General features: G+C 52.8%; 8 protein-coding genes across 8 annotated transcripts; 6 read left to right on the top strand and 2 right to left on the bottom strand.

Moving 5' to 3' along the window:
• Positions 1 to 52: 52 nt before the first annotated feature.
• Positions 53 to 1,769, bottom strand: NCU00518 (MGS207 protein). Its single transcript, XM_959229.3, has 3 exons — positions 1,121 to 1,769; positions 429 to 1,061; positions 53 to 367 (listed from the first exon to the last, which is right to left on the bottom strand). The coding sequence occupies exons 1-3, from the start codon at positions 1,605 to 1,607 to the stop codon at positions 264 to 266; spliced, it is 1,224 nt and encodes a 407-aa protein (XP_964322.2). The 5' UTR covers positions 1,608 to 1,769; the 3' UTR covers positions 53 to 263.
• A 175-nt stretch (positions 1,770 to 1,944) lies between these two features.
• Positions 1,945 to 3,487, top strand: NCU00519 (ribulose-phosphate 3-epimerase). Its single transcript, XM_958628.3, has 3 exons — positions 1,945 to 2,303; positions 2,393 to 2,765; positions 2,911 to 3,487. The coding sequence occupies exons 1-3, from the start codon at positions 2,188 to 2,190 to the stop codon at positions 3,175 to 3,177; spliced, it is 756 nt and encodes a 251-aa protein (XP_963721.2). The 5' UTR covers positions 1,945 to 2,187; the 3' UTR covers positions 3,178 to 3,487.
• A 573-nt stretch (positions 3,488 to 4,060) lies between these two features.
• Positions 4,061 to 6,405, top strand: NCU00520 (oxidoreductase). The gene is made up of 2 exons (XM_958629.2): positions 4,061 to 4,230; positions 4,300 to 6,405. Exons 1-2 carry the CDS (start codon positions 4,152 to 4,154, stop codon positions 6,210 to 6,212), a joined length of 1,992 nt encoding a protein of 663 aa, XP_963722.1. The 5' UTR covers positions 4,061 to 4,151; the 3' UTR covers positions 6,213 to 6,405.
• A 751-nt stretch (positions 6,406 to 7,156) lies between these two features.
• NCU00521 (hypothetical protein) lies at positions 7,157 to 8,997 on the top strand. The gene is made up of 4 exons (XM_958630.2): positions 7,157 to 7,790; positions 7,903 to 7,931; positions 8,008 to 8,145; positions 8,235 to 8,997. Exons 1-4 carry the CDS (start codon positions 7,586 to 7,588, stop codon positions 8,640 to 8,642), a joined length of 780 nt encoding a protein of 259 aa, XP_963723.2. The 5' UTR covers positions 7,157 to 7,585; the 3' UTR covers positions 8,643 to 8,997.
• NCU00522 (cystathionine beta-lyase) lies at positions 8,854 to 10,712 on the bottom strand. Its single transcript, XM_958631.3, has 2 exons — positions 10,156 to 10,712; positions 8,854 to 10,063 (listed from the first exon to the last, which is right to left on the bottom strand). Exons 1-2 carry the CDS (start codon positions 10,363 to 10,365, stop codon positions 9,014 to 9,016), a joined length of 1,260 nt encoding a protein of 419 aa, XP_963724.2. The 5' UTR covers positions 10,366 to 10,712; the 3' UTR covers positions 8,854 to 9,013.
• Positions 10,713 to 11,204: 492 nt separating this feature from the next.
• On the top strand, positions 11,205 to 14,803 carry NCU16457 (hypothetical protein). Its single transcript, XM_011395123.1, has 2 exons — positions 11,205 to 12,437; positions 12,496 to 14,803. The coding sequence occupies exons 1-2, from the start codon at positions 12,244 to 12,246 to the stop codon at positions 14,630 to 14,632; spliced, it is 2,331 nt and encodes a 776-aa protein (XP_011393425.1). The 5' UTR covers positions 11,205 to 12,243; the 3' UTR covers positions 14,633 to 14,803.
• A 389-nt stretch (positions 14,804 to 15,192) lies between these two features.
• Positions 15,193 to 17,324, top strand: nst-2 (NAD-dependent deacetylase sirtuin-2). The gene is made up of 2 exons (XM_958632.3): positions 15,193 to 15,776; positions 15,838 to 17,324. The coding sequence occupies exons 1-2, from the start codon at positions 15,626 to 15,628 to the stop codon at positions 16,818 to 16,820; spliced, it is 1,134 nt and encodes a 377-aa protein (XP_963725.2). The 5' UTR covers positions 15,193 to 15,625; the 3' UTR covers positions 16,821 to 17,324.
• A 684-nt stretch (positions 17,325 to 18,008) lies between these two features.
• On the top strand, positions 18,009 to 19,103 carry NCU00524 (hypothetical protein; the record flags this gene model as incomplete). Its single annotated transcript, XM_958633.2, has 1 exon — positions 18,009 to 19,103. The coding sequence occupies one exon, from the start codon at positions 18,009 to 18,011 to the stop codon at positions 19,101 to 19,103; it is 1,095 nt and encodes a 364-aa protein (XP_963726.2).
• Between the last annotated feature and the right edge of the window lie 1,602 nt (positions 19,104 to 20,705).

The following is a 20,705-nucleotide window of genomic DNA, read 5'->3' as shown; positions in this document are numbered from 1 at the left end:
CCAGGCCCGGATTTCCAGCGCAAACGTACAGTTTACAGGGATAATGTACTTGGGACAACCCTAACCCTTTAATACGTGAGCCACCCAGCGCTCTCTCGAACCTTGAGACTTGTATGAAAACAGAATGCCTTCTCAACCACTGATTCATTTATTAGGATTTCATCGTCAACAGTCTGGCCGTGGTTTTAAGAGCATTGGTAATATACAGAGAATGCAGCATTGGAGTTAACCATCGCCGAACCCAACACCCAGAGACCTCCAAACTACCACCATCCCTCGAAATCATCCGCAAACCGAACCGCAGCTGCGAGGAACCGGTCATGGACATCACCCCAAGTCTTTGCCGCCTCTCTGATTGACCGAATGGCTGTTGAGTTCTTGATTTAGCAAAGCGATCAGAATCAGGATGTGTCAAGAAGGCAACCAACCTTTCACATAATGAGCATCCTTCGCAAACCGACCGTTCAGCGCCTTGTCCTCAACATAATTCCAGCTCTTACCCTTCAGGTCCTGAGGGATGTAATCCGGGTCAACCTTGGGGCGGAGCACAGCAATGTACGCAGCCAGGGTAAGAAGCCACCACTGCCTCACGAGGTTGATGTGAAACTTGACTGGTACGAAGGGCAGCAACACTCGAACGGCATGGCTCGTTGTCAATACGTGGACGAGGAAGAAGTTGTAAGAATGCGTCCCGGGTGGAACGGATGCAACCAGGAGCTCAATGGCCGCTTCCTGGGACTCGCGGAATTGCTCGACGGGGTTGACCAGTTCCCAAGCGTTCCAGTATTCCAACACTAGCGGCTCGGCCTTCTCAAAGAGTGCGTCGACGTTCTCGAATTTGGCCTCGTCAAATAGGCCGTCAAAACGGCTGTCGTTCGCTAGCTTGGCCAGGAGCTCAGAGGGCGATGTGGAGGAGATGGTCGACTTGGTGGTGTACGATGAGTCGTCGATGTACTTGTGCAAGTAATTGTGTGTGGATGATGCCAAGCTTAGAGCTTCGATGGCAAGTTCTCTGTTATCGAACTCAAAGGCATAGCCCAAGTGGATGAGAGGATGGCCAACTACATCACTTAATCAGCAGAATGAATCATAATCTTGCAGCTCGAAATCAAGTACTTACGACTGGAAATAAGACCATTGATCAATGGCTGCTTGCCCCCAAACATGAACTCCTCAATAACCTGCTTCCAGTCATACTTGTACTTCATTACCATCATGTCCTCAAAGAAGTCAACATAGGCTCTCTGATACCGTCTGTCACCTAGGTTGTCCCTCCAGTCTGCCTCAGAGACCTCAGAAGGCGAGTCCTTCCATGGTTCCAACGTCTTGGACTCTTCCTCATAGATGTCATATAGCTGCGGTGCCTGGGCGCCCAGTTCATATGATGAGCAGAGGATATGTGCCATATGGTTGTCATATTGCAGGTCATGATACAAGATGGAATGGTTCACATGGTTAGCCCGTAAGAGGTGCTTGAGTGTCCGCGGCCGCTTGTCTGCGTCGGTCTCGATGTTGTGGACTTTGATGGGAGGAACGTCGATGGCTCTGGGCGCCTCACCACCAACCAGCCTGTTGACCAGGGGAACGTATGAAAGAAAACCCGCCATGTGATGTGCCTGTTGTTCTCTGTCTACTATTTCGATGGGAGATTGATTGCGAAACGGGATGTTAGGTTGGTGTGGATGAACAAAAAAACGCCACTGCAATCACATGGAGACTGGAACTCAATCATGACCGGAAGCTCTCAGGCGATATGAGACATCCCGGCGCTGGATACATAGCAATTTTTGTTGGGAGCCTTTCAGTTGGGATTCCACTGATGTCAACGGCAGCTGGGCCTGTCGGTCAACCCCATTCGACAGCCAGCTGCCACTCACCTCGCTGGCTTCCCCGCTGTCGTCATTGCCAGGCTCTTGATTCCCCACTTTCGCTCCGTTTAAGCTCCACCGTTGTCGGGACAGAACCGGCCGGGTCGGCGAACCATCATGCCCCTCTTCCGCCATGTGGATGTGGAAAGGGGGACCCATCCGTCATCGGGACCTTCAGATCCATCATCTACATATCCCGTCCCGTTCCGCTAGGTCAATGTAGGAATAGACCGAATTGGCAGAGTCATCCAGCTCAAACCGCGATATCGTCTTATTCGATCAACATCACACTCCTCAACACGAAATTTACACATTCACAATGGCACCCAAAGCAATCATCGCACCCTCCATTCTGTCGGCCGACTTTGCCAACCTAGGCCATGACTGCTCCAAGACAATCAGCCAGGGCGCCGACTGGCTCCATGTCGATATCATGTAAGAAAGCTGATCGTATTCCATTGCCCCCCCCCCCCCCCCCCCCCCCCCACCATGGGAAAAGAACATCAGCTAACACCAAACACAAGGGATGGCCACTTCGTCCCCAACCTAACGTGGGGCCCTCCCATCGTCGCCAAAATTCGCGGCCACGTTGAGAAGCCAACCGAGGCCTACGGCAAGGGCACCTTCGACTGCCACATGATGATTGCCGAGCCCAAGAAATGGGTCAAGGAGTTCAAGAAGGCCGGTTGCGATCTGTACTGCTTCCACTATGAGGCCGCCTTCTCGACAGCCGCTGAGTCGCCCGAGGCCAAGTCGGACAAGAAGACCAGCCCCAAGGAGCTGATCAAGTACATCCACGACCAGGGCATGCTTGCGGGTATTGCCCTTAAGCCCGCGACTTCTGTTGATGTTCTCTGGGAGATCTTGGAGTCCGAGGACCCCAAGGAGAGACCGGATGTAAGTTTACTCATGCCCATGCCCATGCCCCTTACTTGATATTGGTCTATCCTCCAATGTTGGACTGGCTTGTCGCGAAGAGTGAAGACCTTGCAGAGTCAAAGGGGAAGGAGAAAGGCACATACTAAACACCCCTGTTTGGCAGATGGTCCTCATCATGACAGTGGAGCCTGGCTTCGGTGGACAGAAGTTCATGGCTTCCGAACTGCCCAAGGTTCAAGAGCTCAGGAAGCGGTATCCCGAGCTGAACATTGAGGTCGACGGCGGCCTTGGACCCAGCACCATCGACCAGGCGGCAGACGCAGGTGCGAATGTCATTGTAGCCGGAAGCGCCGTCTTCGGTGCCCAGGATCCTTCTGAGGTCATTGCGCTACTTCGTGAGGCTGTCGAGAAGAGGAACGGCAAGCTATAAGAAAGATACCTAGTAATAACCTGAGGAAATAGTATGGAAGGGGAGCGAGTGGGGGAACGTACTCGCCAAATCTAAAAGCGCCTTCTTTCTCCATGGCTTGCATCTGACGAGTAGACGCTGCTTCCTTCACCTTGCAGTTCAGTGTATATGTCACTGACCCTTCGCCCACAATCCGCAATCCTCTGTACCTTGTGTGGCTCGACTGTGGATAAAAAGGAATGTAGATTAGGTTGTGTATGCTCAACAACGGAATATTTGGCCAATTCAAAGAAATTCATGTACTGAGAATCAAAGAAGCCTGTCTCTCAAGCCTTATACGATGTCGCCCATACAAACGATGCACAACAACTTGAAATACAACAGACGCAATCAGACCCGAGGGATGAGAACAGCTACTCCCTTCTTGCTAGTCTAAAGGTCGTTTCCGTAGATGAGACCTACACCTTTAGTAGCATTTTGCACTGTTCAGAGACGTGTGAGACCATCCAGTCTATTGCTCAAGTCAAGACGAATTGTCCCGGGTAGTTTTACACAGCTCCTGTTTGTTTGGAAAAAGAAAAAAAAAGAAGCTCATGTTTCCAACGTGAATTGCTCTGTGGAAGTGGAATATAAAGAGCTTTTCTAGTGAGGAGTTGTACTGGGCTACTTTAGGTGCTATAACCAAGCTCACCAAGGTACCTAGGTTAGGTACGCACCGCGTCGTTATCGATTAGCCAAATCATGCGATACTTGGCGATCCCTGCCTTTCTGACCACTTTTTCGTGGGGAAAGAGGATCCGATATGCAGCGGCGGAGACAAAATTTTTGGCAAGCCTGCTCCACTCTAGTGGTTCGATAAGAGCTGCGATAACTTATGTATCAGCCCACGGCACCTTCCTGGCCAGCGTTTTTCTCCTGCTGCATTTGCTCTTGCACATTTGTCTCCTCAATTACACCTCGAAATTTGTGCAGACCAGCCAATCGACCTACCCAAGATGGTGAAGAGAAAGGCAGAGAATCAGGCACGGTCTGACAGCAAGAAGTCGGCCAAGAGCCTGAAGAAATCGAAGAACAGTAATGCGTCCATTGGCCCCCATGCTCGCCCGGGTTCCAGTTGTGGCTGACCTGCATCACCGCACACAGCTCTCTCCCCGGAAGACACCAAGGCCCGTTTCCGCAAGGGGCTTTTCGACCAGTCCGTCCTTAACGAGTACACGCAGGAGTATGCTTCCTCGACCCCTTACAAGCACGCCGTTATCAACGAGCTAGTCGACGACTCCCTCCTCCGCAAGGTCCGCGACGAAATCAAGCACAATGTCTCTTTCACTCCCAAGGAGACCGACATCTACAAGATCCACCAAAGCGGTGACCTCGCAAACCTCGACGGTCTCGACGACGATGCCCTGTCCAAGCTGCCCTCTCTTCTCGCCCTTCGCGACGCTCTCTACTCGGAGACCTTCCGCAACTATGTTTCCCACATCACCGACTGCGGTCCCTTGAGTGGACGTAAGACGGATATGGCCATCAATGTCTATACCCCGGGCTGCTACCTGTTGTGCCACGACGACGTCATTGGTTCCCGCAAGGTCAGCTACATCCTCTACTTGACGGATCCCGATACCCCTTGGAAACCCGAGTGGGGTGGTGCCTTGCGTCTCTTCCCCGTCGAGGACCGTGAGGGCAAGGACGGCGAGATTGCCAAGACACCGCTCCCAGACCCGGTCAAGGTTATCCCACCGGCATGGAATCAGTTGTCCTTCTTTGCTGTCCAACCCGGAGAATCTTTCCACGATGTCGAGGAGGTATACCATGCTTCCAAGGAGGAGCTGGAAAAGCAGGGTGGCCGCATCCGTATGGCTATCAGCGGATGGTTTCATATCCCTCAAATCGGCGAGGATGGCTATGTCGAGGGCGCAGAGGAAAAGGCTGCCCACAAGAGTGGTTTGATGCAACTGCAGGGCAACCCAGATCAGTACGACCGCCCAGTAGCGAAGCCCGTGCAGGTAGAGAAGGAGTCGAGCAACGAGGATGAAGAAAACACGTTCGACGAAGCCGACTTGGAGTTTCTCTTAAAGTACCTCGCCCCTACCTACTTGACCCCCGACACGATCGAAAACATTGCCGATCAATTTGAGGAGCAGTTCAGCATCACCTTATCCGACATTTTGCATCCTAAGTTTGCTGCTAAGATCAAGGAATATGTCGAGGCTCAGGAGGCCAAGAAACTTCCTGAGGGCAGCGAGGAGATCGAGAAGTCTGGTGCTTGGAAGGTGGCTCGCCCGCCCCACAAGCACCGCTTCTTGTATCTGCAGCCAGGCGAGGAAAATGCGCCCGACTCGCCCATCAAGGAGTTGCTGGATGTTCTGCTGCCATCCAGGCAGTTCCGTCTGTGGTTGCAGATGGCAACAAGATCCACTATTGAAGGTCATGATCTCCTTGCTAGGCGGTTTCGTCATGGTAAGGATTATACTCTTGCTACCGGGCATGATGGTAAAGCTCGTCTGGAGCTCAACATCGGCCTAACACCTACGGATGGATGGGGTGATGTCGAGGAGGAGGAGGAGGACGAAGAGGAGGAGGAAGAGTCGGAAGAGGAGGAGGCTAAGGGCAAGGGCAAGGGCAAGGGTAAGGCCACCTCTAACGGCAGCTCTAAGGGCAAGGGCAAGGCTGTTGAAAAGACTGAAAAGGCCGAGGAGGAAACAGTGGAAGTCGGCGGCCACGAAGTGTATATGGCCGGTGACGATGACGATGACGAGGATGCGGCCATCTACAAGAGCAGCGAGGACGACGACAACATCCTCTTCTTCCAGGCGGCTGCTTGGAACAAGATGACACTGGTGCTCCGTGATAGCGGGACACTGCGCTTCGTCAAGTATGTTAGCCGCGCTGCTAAGGGCGACCGATGGGACGTTAGCGGTAGTTACGAGATTGAGGAACAGGATGAAGACCCCGATGCGGAGGAGTTGGCTGCAGGAGCTGAGGACGACGAGGCAGGCTCGGAAGACGATGAGTTCAACGGCTTCTCGGATGGTCCGGATGGCACCGGTTCCGATTAGATGTGAGCACCTAAAAGGACATGTAAGATATGCAAGATACCCGGCAATATAAGGTGACATAAGACAATTGTGGCTTCACTACGACAATCCGTATTCGGGTTGGTTCAACTACGTCAACTCCGCCTTCTCGAGTTGCGCCGGATTCGCGAGGTAGTTGATCTAAATTCCGAACCGCTTAATCGGCAGGTTGTCCTGATGTACACGATCAAGATGAAGATTCTGAATCGTCAAAAGGCAGTATTGCAACATGGCGACTTCTTTTAACTTGTGCAATCAAATCCTACACAGTAGTCCACTAGTTGCTACACTGCGTATTTTGCCGAGGTGAAAGTTCTCGAGTTGGGAAAAAGGATAACGTCATCACCGTATCTCCACATCAATGACCTTGGGCCATGACACTGGGAGCCCCGCACAATGCGATCGCACTGGATGAGCATCAAAGAGACCATCTTGTCGAATGCCGTATGTCGTTTGTTATAACAACTCTCAAGGTTAGAACTCTTCGAAAGATTGATGCATCACCACTTTTAGTGTATACTTACAACTAAACAAGGTCCTTGTACCTACATACCCAATTGACACCAACCAATCAACGATACACAAGCGGGCACTTTTATGCGCCACCCCGGAGCACAAGTTAAAAGCGGGGCGGGGGGACCAACTCAATGCAATTCCCCTTTTTGGCTTTTCCCGTCAGCAGTATCCGCATGTGGACGACAAGCTGTATGGCTGCCATGGCACAGGCACAGTGTCGCTAGAGTGTCCCTGAAGGCTGCAGGTCAGCTACTGCAGTCTGTGCAGCTGGCAAACTAAAACGGGAGAAGAGTGCCCCGCAGTGCCACTCTTTGGCGCCGTCGTCCAATGGAATTGTCACTATGTAACGGCCGCGAAGGTCCCTTTCGGCCAGACCGTCTTTGAGGACAATTGCGGACCATTGAGAACCTGGAGAGAGTGGCTTGGGAGTGGGAACCAGTCCGAGGGAAAGGGACTCGAGTGAATAGGGATGTTCGCTGCCCTTGATTTGCTTTTGTCCGATTTCATCTGATTTATCCTTCCATTAATACATCTAGAATTCCCTTCCATTGCACCTTCCGTCGCATCTTTAGCTCTGAAGAGGAAAGTCGGCACAAAAACTCGGACGAATCCACCGCCCATTGCCTAGAGGTACCTACCTTTCTTCCCACACCTGGACTCTTAATCGCAAACCAGATACTGGATCGCTCAGTATCTCCAATACAAAGCGGCATCATTCGAGTTTCATACTAGTCCCGTACTTGTCTTTACTACGATTATTTCTGGACCCCGTCACGCCTTAACGTTGTATACCAATCCGAGTTGACTTCTCCAACGGCGAATAAACAAACTCCTCCACCATGCCAATTCGGAATCCCTTTGCGCGCCGACTTGGCGTTGCCGTGACCCAGGACGAGAACGTCCGCCCCGGTTCCGACGCCGGGAATACCGACCTTGCCCATGCTGGCTTCGAGAGGGTAAACACGGTCGGTTTTAGAGCCTCGTCGGCCTTCAACATCCGCAGCAACAAGAAGGGTCAAGATACTGGCGATTACAAGATGAGTGGTATGACAAACCAGGCCCCTATCAACCAACCCCAACACCGCCTTAACCCCTCTGGACCATCGTCAATGCCAGTAGAAAGCGCCATCATGCTAACTCGTCTTGTGGGTCTCAGTGGTCAATGACAGTGGTGTATACTTGCCGGTATGAAATGAAATCCCCATGTGGCATGGCTTAGAGAAACAATCCAAGCGCCGACATCTGACAGAGGTAATCACAGCCGTCCCCCGTCGAGAAAGAAGCGATTTGGCCCAGGAAATACCTGTCGCGCAACTCTACCGAAACAAAGACTGCTGTTCCTGAGATTGAACACTTCTCCATCTCGAGAGAGTCCTTTGACTCCTATAGGAGGTCTTTTGTATGTTTCCGACGCATCCATCCTGCTTTCAGCCCCATGATCGCCGTACACAAATGATGGCTGACCTTGATACACTTTCCTACTTTTAGGACATATCTGCAAAGAGCCCCGTATCTCCCACCGCCGGCGAATTCACTTTCGCACCGCGCCAGAGTCTCGATTCTGCCAGGTTCCCACGCACGCCGCGACAGTCGGTTTTCAGTGAGCATCGTTTCAGGCGGGACTTCTCTACTCCGGAAGAGAGCTTCGAAGAAGTCGGCCTCAACGACGACAAGCAACAGGCCCAGCCAGCCAAGAAGCGCGGCTTCTTCTCCAAGTTTGGTTCCGATGCCCCTGAAAACGCCACCCCGCTGAAGGAGAAGGAGAACGGGCAAGCCATGTCGCGATTCCTCCCCGGCCGGAAGCGGGGACAGAGCGGACAGGGGGCAGAGCTTATGCCTGTCGCTGACCGACCATCCACTGCCACTGCCTTGCAGGAACAGGAGGTGCAGTCATGATTTATGTTCAAAGTAAAAGTCTCTTTCTCTTCTTTTTGGCTTACCAAATTGGGATGCGGATAATGCCGGGTTTGGCCATGTTCAGGCTTTACGTACATTTTAACCTGTGGGCTCTCGGCTGGAGGACTACTTAATGAAGTCACGCATAATGTTAGACCGCACAACTAGACGGACGTCACTCCATCATGGAGGATGACGCAGGATATGGGATTCTGGCTTTTGGGCGTTTTTGGGTAATGAGGATATTGCTCTTATGACACAGTATATACAGACATGATGGACAAAACTACAACTTAATGAATCAAGTAATTATTACATCTTGCACCTTCTCGCATGTATATTTTAGATCATCACTCGTGGTATCTTGGTACTTACTGCGCCTTTGGATCCTTCTTCAACGCCTCAAGGCCCTGAATAAGATCGTCCCTAAGGTCATCCCAGCTCTCGACGCCAACGCTTATACGCAACAGCCTCTTGTCAATATCCAAGTCGCTCATGGCACGCCACTCGATCAAGCTCTCAACGCCGCCCAAGCTAGTAGCATGGTGGAACAAGTGCAGCTTGCTAGGCAACCTCTTAGCCTGCTGCTCCGACTTGAGGTATATGGAAAACACCGGTCCGAATCCACCAGGCATCTGCTTCCGCAGCCAGCTGCCCTCCTCCTTAGCCTCGGGCTGCTGTGAAGCATGCTGGATCCTCGTCACAAACTCGCTCACCAGGCTGCCCTCCTTCGCCTTCTCCTCCACCAACCAATCCACCAGCTTCTGCGCGCTCTCCGCCTGCCTCTTGATCCGCAGCTCAAATGTCCGTAGGCTGCGCACCCCCAGCCAGCCCTCCAAGCTCCCCAGTACTGCGCCCAAGTACAGCCTCTCCTCCAACAGCGCCGGTAGCCATTCCTGAGCCTTGTCCGGCCGGAACGCCAGCACGCCACACAACATGTCGCTGTGTCCGCCAAAGTACTTGGTGCCGCTGTGCATGACAATGTCCACGCCCAACTGGAACGGGTCCTGCAGGGGCGGGGGAGCGAAGGTGGCGTCCACGGTCAAGTAGCAACCCAGCTCGTCGGCTTTGCGCCGGTAATAAGCTAGGTCGCGGGCTTCGCCAGTGGGATTGAGGGGCGTCTCGACGTGGATAACGTCGCCCGGTTGGAGTTTGGCGAGGTCGGCGTCGGACTCGAGTTCGAGCTTTTCCAGTCCGTTCAGCTTCTTCATGAGTTTAAGAATGCCGTGGCAGCCGTGGTAGCCGCCCCCGATGGCGACGCGCTTGGGGTTCAGGAAGACGATCATGGCGTGGAAGGCAGAGAGGCCAGAGGCGTAGGTGAGGGCGGGGGCACCCAGGAGGGAGGTTAGGATGGCCTCGAGACGCGTGGAGTTGGGGGCCGAGTCGCGGGAGTAGATGTGGGAGTCATAGGGGGCATTGGGCTGTGTTTTTGTTGCGTGTTAGTGAGATTCTGAGATTGAGGATCTTTTTCAATGTTTGACGAGAAGGTGAGGAGTGAAAGCAGGAGGCATACGTTGAGGTTCTCCCATGGTTTCAAGTCGTCTGGGTTCTCGGCATAGCGAAAGGTGGTGGACACGTGCATGGGAGGCGCAACGGCCTGGTGGTTGTTGATGTAGTCGTCGGCGTGAACCGAAAGAGAAGCCATCGACAGCTCCTTGTTAGGGAAGGCCGCGGCGAGCTTTTTGGGGCCGTCAAGGACGGGGTTCCCGGTTGGGGAAGACATCGTAATAATGTTGATTACTTGTTGGACTGAAATGCACAACTTGGTGAAAGTCAGGACTTTGATTGGAGTTCTGAAACTCTGTTCTATCAACCTATTTATATGAACCTTCACAGAGGAGATGGTGTTATCGCCAAGTCGATCGATGAAGAAAGTGGAATCATGTCGCCATAAGGAAGCATGGAGACTCCCGGGTTCGAACTAGTAGCCTTACTCGCCTAATGCGCCCTTGGACATATCCACTCTTCTCGCCGTGGTCGAATGCCCGTTAGATATTGGCGCGGGGTGACTCCATTGTTGACACAGGTCTCCTCAGTTTGTCATCGCAAGGGCGGGATGGGACCCATCGGATGCGCGTCGGACGGGGTTAGCAACTTCCTAGCTGAATTTGGGGGCTCGTTCGGCATGTTAATGAAAGCTTTGACCATTGGGCGAATAGTACAAGAAAATGCGTACGACACTCAGGCACTGTGATGGCGTTCAGATATCGCAAGAAAGATCTGATCCGTCACCAAGCCATTTGGTCAGCCGTTCCAGCCCCGGTCAAGTACATCAAACCAAAAGATAAAAGTCGGAACGGCGCAGCTTCTATCTGGCGTCCAGAATATGGGCATGTGTTGGCGATTGTCCAAGATTGGAAGTTCTTTGGTTCTTCAGGGTGGGCTTCAAGCGTTACTGCGTTTCCTGTGGAGCCATATGCATGAAAAGGGGCATTCGCTTTCAGCAGAACAACCAACAGAAGCATTGCACAGACCCCGTCCAGCTATCGTCCCGAGGCTACGGGAAGAACTCCGATGAAAGGGAAACAAAAGCCTTATGAAGACTTCTTCTCCATTTGAAACAATCACTCATTCAATCATTGATCCTTCATTAGAATGCCAAAGTGTCTGTCATTGGCGGCGGGTGTGACTGTGTGCCTAGGATGTTGCCGGCGACGACGACGAGGCTACAAGAGGCTTCGGCGGCCGTTGAATTCTTCCTTACGGACGTCGAGATCGCGCTTTCGTGTTCAAAGTTCCAAGCGTCGCCCCCTTCAGGAACGTGATTGCCAAAGGAGCCTTGAAACGTCTCATCCGAAACATAACGGTATCCAAGGGACGGGTAAGCCGAGCTTCCATGCATATCGCCATCCCCATATCCCAGGAACGGAATAGATTGATCTCCCGGCGGAAAAAAAGACGATTCCATTGCTTCCATGGGTTACAATGTGGCGCCCCCTTTGACGTCGAATGGCGGAATTGGCGGCAGTCATCAGGGGCTCCGTCTGTCGCAGATGAACAAGCAAACACCAGCCCACATACCGTGAGGAAGTCCAAGAGAAGTGCGTGCAAGCGTGCAATCTACACCATTATGGCGAGACACCCCAGACATCTCTTCCCGGTTGAGACGACTGGCTGCAGCTTAGCTTCATTGGGGGATTGGCTCCTCAAGGCAAGCAGACTGTGTTTGACACTGCAACGGTCCGAAAATGGCACCAGTCACTCCCATCTGATCGTATCCCAGGGTACCCAACACCCATTTGCACTGCTTGTCATGAGCCAGGGCCCTAATATGTTCGGACAGTTTGTGGGGAGATCATCGAACGTCGAGGCTCGTCTCCCTTCAATACCGGCAGCAGGACGTCCCTTTGGACTCGGTATCAAAGATCGGCGACCGGAGACATTGGACCACCCTCTCACCCCACGAAATAACGGTTTGGTTTAAACGATGGCTTGATATGAGCCTCCGGAGAAGGCTTAGTCGATTCCGAGCTGAAAAGTCTCTCGGATGGTTGCGCATGTGTATATCATGTTCTCCTCTGGCCCTCCCTTCGAGGCCTCTACTCCTCAAGTTGTTTGCTGATCTTACGTCCGTAAGGGAAGTTAAGCAGAAACAGCCACCATGCCCAGAACGAAAGATGGAAAGATCACAAAACCAACGGGCGAGTCTCAAGTCCGGCGAAGGGGACGGCCGGCGATCGACTGGACGCCATCACGAAAGAGGAAACTTCTCCGGCTGTATCTCTGTACTCCCGAGTCGGGCCTGTCGTTGAAGGAGATCCTTGACCTTCTTGCCGAAGGGCCATTCCAACCAAAGTAGGACATTTCCACCCTTATCCTGCCCATGACCACCAGTACTGACTGCAACTTACAGACCTCGACATACACAATGTCTGCTTAACGAGCTTCTGTCAAAGTCCTACCGTCAGAGGAGGCCCAAAAGCCGAACGTTGATGGAAAGGCGACTGGCCTATCTGAGGTCCATGAGGGATGATCGTCCGGTTTCGGAGCCACCAAAGGGAGACGAGACTGACTGTGCCATTCTTCTGGCCAAGAATCCGTCCAGATGGCGGCAGCAGTCCCTTGGTACCAGCTGTCCGACGAAGCGTTTGGGGCGAGAGATGACCCAGCTCAGCATATCGCGCCATTTGGGGTTGGAGAAGGCGAGTGCAAGCGACCTGAGCTCAATACCACCAGGTTCCTCCACAGCAACAAGCTTCGACTCGCCAGAAGCCGACATGTCTGCCCTTGAGGTACCAGCATCGACAGGAAGGATCTTCAAGCACAACTCCAAGAGCATCAAGGAGAGGCGATGCAGTCGGGTGGAAAGTTTGAGGGTGAAGCTTCCGGGACGCACTTCGTCATTCTTGGCCGACGTCGTTAGTCTCTTGAGCGGACTTTCCATATGCTCGAGTAGTAACGCCTCTTCTTGTGCCTCTCCCCATTGGAACCAGCGATCGTTCTTATCTAGGTCGAACTCATCCGCCACGCTATATGAAGGACGAGGGAAGAAGAAGTCTACAGTTCCAGAGGGCAAAGCCTTGTCTCCTGAAGACCCGATAGACTATAGCGACAAGTATGCGCAAAACGCCGACAGCCGTGCAAACCAAGAGCTTCTCAAACACTGTTGCAGCAAAAAGGCATGGTGCATCCACAAGCGCATCAGTGCGGTGTGTTTTGGCAACCGATCGGCCGATACCTTTGTCTGCGCCGCCGAGGAAGTGAACGACCAGGACGGGTTGGGAAACACCGCACTTCATGTTGCCGCCCGATGGATAGCTCCTGGGCCTGTCCTCTTCCGGATCATGGCGATGTCGACAACCGTGACCCTCAATACACCGAACCACCTTAATGAGCTCTTCTTTCACGTGCTCAACCCTAGATCACTTGACATCAACGAACTCGCTCACTTCACGAGATATCTCGTTGGCCGCGAGTTCAATTTCTGTCAACTGGACTCTTCCGGCATGACATTCATCGAGCGCCTTACGGCTCGTCTCGACTTCACTATTGAGGCCCTCGAAACCATCTTCTCCTACCTCCCCGAAGCCACTCGCCTCTTTCTCCTCAGGCACCCCTCCAGCCCCAGCCTCAGCCCTCATCATACCCCTCAACCGCCTCTAATCCAAGCTATCCGAGCTCGTCTAAACGTTATCGAAGGCAACAGCCTCATCCCCGACCCCTCCCAACTCGAAGCTGCCTCAGCCTACTGTGACTACTTTTTCGCCCGTTACGGCACAGCCTACCGTACCGTCTGGATCAGACCCCCTTCCCTCTTCGCCCACGTCCCCGTCAACCCCCAGGGCCGCAACAACCTCCACCAAATTGTCGCCTCCCTCAACGTCGGGCGCAACCTGTGTCCGCCCACCACCGAAAACCTCTGCTATTACACCCCTCCCTCCGCCACTCCCCCACCCCCGTCCTTCGGCGACACCAGCTTCCTCGACCTTGACGTCGACGTCATCGAACCCAGCGCCACCATGGCAGTCAACCAGCACCAAAGATCCCCTACACTCACCAATACAGCTACCACCACCAGCCTCTCCTTTCCCCAAGTCCTCGCCCTCGCCCTCGCGGGCGACGTCCCCGAAGACCCCAACAACCGCGACCTCCCCCACTTCCGCACTCCCCTCATGACCCTCCTCCGTGGTTTCGCCTGGGGCAACCACCACCACCCCCACTATCCGTCACAACCATCCGACATGCTAAGGGAATGCCTCCACCTCCTGCTTGCGCACGGCGCGCGGCCGGAGCTAGTCGACATCGACGGCAACAACGCTTTGCACCACGCGGCCGAACTGGGATTGCTGAGTGCCGTGGTGGTGCTGTGCACTCATGATCGGGACTTGCAGAGGACAATGAATCGCACGGGACAGACGCCGTTGGATTTGGCGATTCAGAGGATGAGTGTAAAGGGATATATGCCGATGACGGAGGCGATGAGGAGGGTGGGGAGGCATGCGGAGGTGGTGCTGTACTTGGAGACGGGGGTTGTGATGGGGGATGAGTGAGTGTCGTGGATTGAGTTGTATGAGAATATCTCTGTTTTTTTCGGCCTGTTTATTTTCCCTTAGACTGGCTTCGGTTCGCGTGTGTAAAGCTTTTTTTTTTTTTTTTTTACGTTGACGTGATAGATGCTAGACCTTAGACTTTCCGGCGTCCCTTGTTTACATAGATTTTCCACTAGATATTAATCAATAATGTAATCAAATGGCGGTTCAAAACACGTCTAGCTGCTAGTGCGTTATCCTGCTCGACGGCAACCCTGCTCCAATATGATATGGTTGTTCTAGTACGTGCTATCGAGCTGTACCGTGAAAGTGCAGGGTAGGTGACAAATCTCGCTCTGCGCCAGAACGATCGCCCAGGGGTCTTCACCAATCGGTAGGGCTGTGGTTGCCTGCCCTGTGCCTTCTGTGCCCCTGGCTAGAGGCGCCGTGTCTCCACAATTCCCCGCTGTCAGAAATTTGCAAGCCGACCGGGCGGTCTACGGCGGGCGATAAGAGGAGGGAGGTCCCGTCCCCGCCCGCCCCGTGCCGGACTAGTCAGTCGATGTGTCTCGTTTGTTTCGGGGACCTGACAAACCCGCCAGTGGATGATGTAAACCAAGCCCTCAGGCCCGACGTCCACTGTAACCTCAGCTGGAGCCTCGTCGTCGCCTTTTCCATCAACTTGAACATCACACTCGGATCTTATTCCATCATTTGTCTGTGTTTCTACTCACATTCATTCAACAAGGCGAAACATCACGCTTATTCTCATCAACGCTGCACATACATTGTTACAAGAAAAGATCGACCGTTTTGTTTGTTCGTATCTCACACTTTTATCGCCGGAAATTCGTCAAAATAGGCCGACACGGGACTCACGGCCTCAGCGCCAAAGGAACACTCGCGGACTACCAAAACGACGACGACTTTGTCGGCTTTGACGATTTTGCCGTCGGTGGGAAAACCCAAAAGAAACCCAAAAAACCCAAGAAGCCAAAGAAGCCGCGAAGGAAAATGGGTCAAGAAGTTTCTGCCGTTCCTGAAACGACCAAGCCTGAGAACCTCTCAGAGCGCAGCCTGCCTGCGGTTGCCGACTACATCAAGTCCGGTAAAGCTCGCAAGGTTGTTGTCTTGACGGGCGCGGGTATTTCGACTGCTGCTGGCAGTAAGTTGGGTTCCCATCAATGCCAATTTTCCCGATCCTGTTTGCTCACCCGCGTTTGCAGTTCCTGACTTCCGCTCTCCCGAGACTGGCCTCTACGCCAACTTGGCCGCCTTGGAACTTGAAGAGCCCGAAGATGTCTTCAGCTTGCCTTTTTTCAAGGAAAACCCCAAGCCATTCTACGTGCTCGCAAAAGACCTTTATCCAGGCAAATTCCACCCTACCATCTCGCATGTCTTCATCAGCCTCCTCGCCACCAAGGGCCTCCTGTACCAGCTCTTCACGCAGAACATTGACTGTTTGGAGCGCGCCGCCGGTGTCCCCGCCGACCTGATCGTCGAGGCCCACGGCAGCTTCGCTTCCCAACGCTGCATCGATTGCAAGACGCCCTACCCGGACGATAAGATGCGCGAACATGTCAGCCGTGCCGAGGTCCCACACTGCGAAAAGTGCAACGGTCTGGTCAAGCCCGACATCGTCTTCTTCCACGAGAACCTGCCCTCCCTATTCTTCGACAGGAGGCACATGGCCGAGGAAGCTGATCTGATCCTCGTTCTCGGCACCAGCTTAACCGTCCATCCTTTCGCCGGTCTTCCCGATCTTGCCCCCTTCGAAGTTCCTCGCGTCTTGTTCAACATGGAACGCGTAGGGTCTCTGGGCTCTCAACCCGATGACGTCCTTGTCCTCGGAGACTGCGACACTGGTGTGCGGCAGCTGGCTAGCGCGCTCGGGTGGCGCGAGGAGCTGGAGGCCGAGTGGAGGAAGCTGGTAGGCGATGAGGAGGCGGACAGGCAGTTGGAGGGTTCGTCAAAACGCCAGGTCGAGCTCCATGATGAGGTCTCGCAGCTGGTTCATGATGTCGATAAGGTACTGCATGTGCACGACGTGAGCAGCAGCGGCAGTAGCTCGCCTAGTCCTGAGGCTGTTGCAGAGAAAGAACCAATTGCGGCAACTCAGCAGGAAGTGCAGCAGAGCGAGTCTGCCTCGGTTAAGGAGAGTGTCGAAACAACAACGTTGACAGAGGAGGTCAAGGTTTCCGGCGCTTGAGGAACGGAGTGGCGCAGGCGTCACGTAGAAGACACGGCTTGGATCAGGTTGAAGCCGGGTATTCAATAAAGGGATGTGTCATCGAAGGACTTAACACCGGCCGTACGATATCATACTGCAGGAAAGTATCAGTGATTGATGGCGTTGGTAGGGCATAGGAATTGGGTTTGAGACAGGTTTGGGCTGGCGAGTTGGCTCGTCTGTATCATGAATTTCATGTTGGTTTTTTTTTTTCTTTTTGTTCCTTTTTTTTTCCTGGCATTGTCAGTCAAGATACCTGTTCCTGGTGTTTGCATTCGATAATCGTTCCTGCAATCTGTCGGCATGGTGCAACATTATCTTCTGGGAGAAATGAGGCCTTCTTATATGAACTCAGACGATCTCGGTGGCTGTGATCACTCCAGCACCTTTATCCAGTCCCATTCGTCCCTTTACCTTCCCATTTGTAAGTAGTCGAGACTCTGACGGCGAATCGAACGAAGCCATTAAACGCGACATGACATGGCTGAGCATAATGGACTTGATTGGTGATCATCGCGATCATGGTCAACTCTGTCGGACGGGTCATGGTCTCAGGGTGTTCTCACCACCGTAAGTGCTCTTGGGATCTCCACGTCTCTAAACTTTGGAGCATCGTCTTTTTGTTTTCTTGATTATTTATGTCTGAGGCGCAGTCACTGATGCCCCGACCCTATCAACACCACAGGCATCCAAAACGAACATGCCAAAAGACCGCGTGCTTTGGTAATTAAAAGGCCGCGAACTTGATCAGAGTAAGTTCTACTCTACCCAGCATTACAGGAGTAATTCTTCACCTGATATTACGACAGGTTCCTGCCTCCAAGGCCATGTTTTCGACGTTAAGCCATTGTTCGTTGAACATTTCCCCCACTCAGCAGCTACCACATGCATAACGCCAGCACTTTGCCCCAAGAAAAGCTGTACGATTAAGCAACTTTGCATCGTTTTTCGCTCGCAGATGGTGTGTTTGAGGAATCGCGTACTGCACGGATACTCGCCTTGCAATATGCAACAGGCGAAGAACGCGTCGGATGCATCGCGCCGTGTATAAGAAAACGCCTCCCCTCCTCTAACTTCATCCGTCATCATGTTTGAGTTGAGGCTTACCATCAACACCGACCGAGCACAGCACGATTGCCGATCCAGAACAACGCCACGTCAGAGACCATGACTTTTTCATCATCCAACCCCCAGAACGGGGCAGAACCAAGCTACGCAAACGTCTGGGAGGACACTGAGACGGAATCGTGTGACAGCCCCTTGCCTCGTGTGATAAGCTTCTCTCGGCGGCCAATGGCGGAATTCAGCTGTCCCAAAGGAGGCATATCAGGTATCTCCAGACTTCTTGCAGCAGAGAGGAAACAGTTCAACCAAAATTCGAAACCTTCTCTCTTGACAGGACTGCTCAAGCCATCTCCGATCGTCGAACCACTAGTCTCACCCACTATCACAGAGCATCCTATCACCTTTCCGACTAACATACCCGGAGCAACAAGGACAAGTCGGGGCCTCGAGTCTCTTCGCAATTTCCACAAATTCGGGATATTAACTGCCTCCAACGCGCCTGTCTCTGCTGAAAGCCAAATCCCTGATCCTCCCCCGGCCGCATGGCCAGACTCATACGAGGAACATGACCACTCACCCCTATCTCCTCCAGCGTCACTCATCGCAGAACCTTTTGACCCTCAAGACTACCAATACGACAAAAGGCACCGCCCGAGCATCCCTGACCAACAACATCAGTCGCACCCTATCCGCGAAACTCGACCGGCATACTACGCTTTCCCCGCCTACTGCCCACGGAAGCCATTCCAGACATCCCCTCTCCTGGCATCCTCTTTATCCAATTCGTCATCATCACCACAGAGAGAATATTCCCCCACCCGCAACGACACCGCTATCGCTGGAATTTCTCTTGGAGCTGGCGGCGGCTCTGAAGTCGAAGCCAGCACCGGCGCTGTAATCAAAGCTATGACCATAGCCGGCTCCAAGATAGACCCGCTCCCCTCGCCTCTCCTCCGCTCACCGACTGCACCGACTTCACTCATTGATTCATGGGCCGCCAACGCCTACCGCAACCCCTCATCCCGTGCGTCAACCACATCGAAAGCTGCAGCAGACCCCGCCTCCTCCTCCCCCTATTACTGCACCCGCTGCGCCGTACCCCTCATCTTTGACATCTCTTATCTCGACCAGGAGGAGAGTTGGGAATACTGTAACTGCGCTTCCAACAATAAAAAGTTGGGAATTTCGTTGTGCTAGGTGTAGGAGGCATGGGAAATGTCAGGGGCGTTGGGGTGTGTGTGTATGTGTCAGGACGAGGGTGCGAACAAGATCTGGATAGGTAGAAGAGCAGGATGACAACTTGAGGGTGATGCTGGAGAGGAAGTCGATTTTGACGGAGTGGCTTGTTTGGGAGGAGATCAGGAGAGGGTATATGGGAAAGTAAAAGGGGACATGGGGGGGGGGGGGGGGGGGAGGGGGTGTACTGGTTTTGAGGATGTTGGGTTGGAAATTTTGAGAAATCCCGGGTCATGGACCTGGAGGTGTTGTGGGATCGGTAGCGGCCAAGAAGTATTTCTGTGTCGAGACTGGTTGTGGATGACAGGGACGGTGAACAATGAAAAGCCATTGTGGTTTGCGAACTTTCGAATAATGAGGGTGCCGGAAGTTGGTTTGAATTGGATCCCCATTAGAAACCTAAATGGTAGCCTACAAGATCACTCGGGCCTAACGAACTCGTATTCGCCCGAAAAATGATTCAAATTGACGATACTGCTTACCTGTGACTTACCATCCGTTTGAAGCACTGAACTGGTTCCTTTGGCAACGTACCTGTGATTCACAAGGCCATTTCATCGGGTACTGATGTAGGTTCAACACAGTGTAGAGGTCCTATCCAGGCTGCGATTATGCGGGAAAACACCGTGCAAGATGGCCAACGGCCTTTGAGCAGTGGCCAATGTACCCCTTTCGGCCGTTGGCGAGCGTGATGTAATAGTTCCCATGAAGTGTCTTGACCGAATTCGAGTAGAGGTAGCTTGTATATCAACCTCGAAATTCGCTCTTTGTTACAACCTACCATTTGCCTCTTTTCTTTCCACATCGCACTCGAATAATTTTTCGCACCGGGACCTCAAGATTGGCACAACCTTAGTGCTATCAAAGTAACAACCAGCCAGCCAGTTGATCCAACAAGAAGTCAAAAGAAGAAGAAGAAGCAAGATGTCGGAATCCGGTTGGAGATGCTGCAACTGCCGAACCAGTAACTCGTACTAGGAGCACTTGTGCTGGTTCTGCAAGATCCATTCCAAATGCAGCGATTGTGGCAAGGCCACATAGGGGACCGCGTCATCCGTGATCGCACAAAGCTTGGGGCCGTCCGCGGGGGTAGATTGCTAAAACTCGGAGTAGCGGATATACGTTCGGAGGAGTGCAGTAGCATTTGAGAGATCAAGGGTTGATTTTCAGGGCGCTCGCTAGGGAGCGATCTGATATTGGCTCGAAGAGGGTATGCTGGTAGCTGGAAGTTAATCAAGGCCGATTGTGGGTGGCAACCTTTGTATTGGCTTCGTGGAAAACGGGGATTTTGGAGCCTGGAGTGATGAGAGGCATCCTACACGGTACCGTAGCGTAAAAATAAGGAGCATAAGCCTAGTCAAAGCAAGTAGTCTTCGCATTGATGATGGGTTTTGCGTGCGAAGAGACTCCTGATAATCCGAATGGTCAGATTATTTCCTACCTCTACCCGATGTCGGTGTTCTGGGATGAAAGTTCCTCCCCGGGAAAAAAAAAAGTAGATGTTTTTCTTCATAGAGCCTTTGTCATATGATAGCGGGTGTTCATCGGCTATCAAGTCATGAT

Source organism: Neurospora crassa, linkage group I (genome assembly GCF_000182925.2).
Source record: "Neurospora crassa OR74A linkage group I, whole genome shotgun sequence".
Taxonomy (NCBI): domain Eukaryota; kingdom Fungi; phylum Ascomycota; class Sordariomycetes; order Sordariales; family Sordariaceae; genus Neurospora; species Neurospora crassa.
Note: the sequence above shows the minus strand (reverse complement) of the source record. Positions and strands in the feature narration are given on the sequence as shown.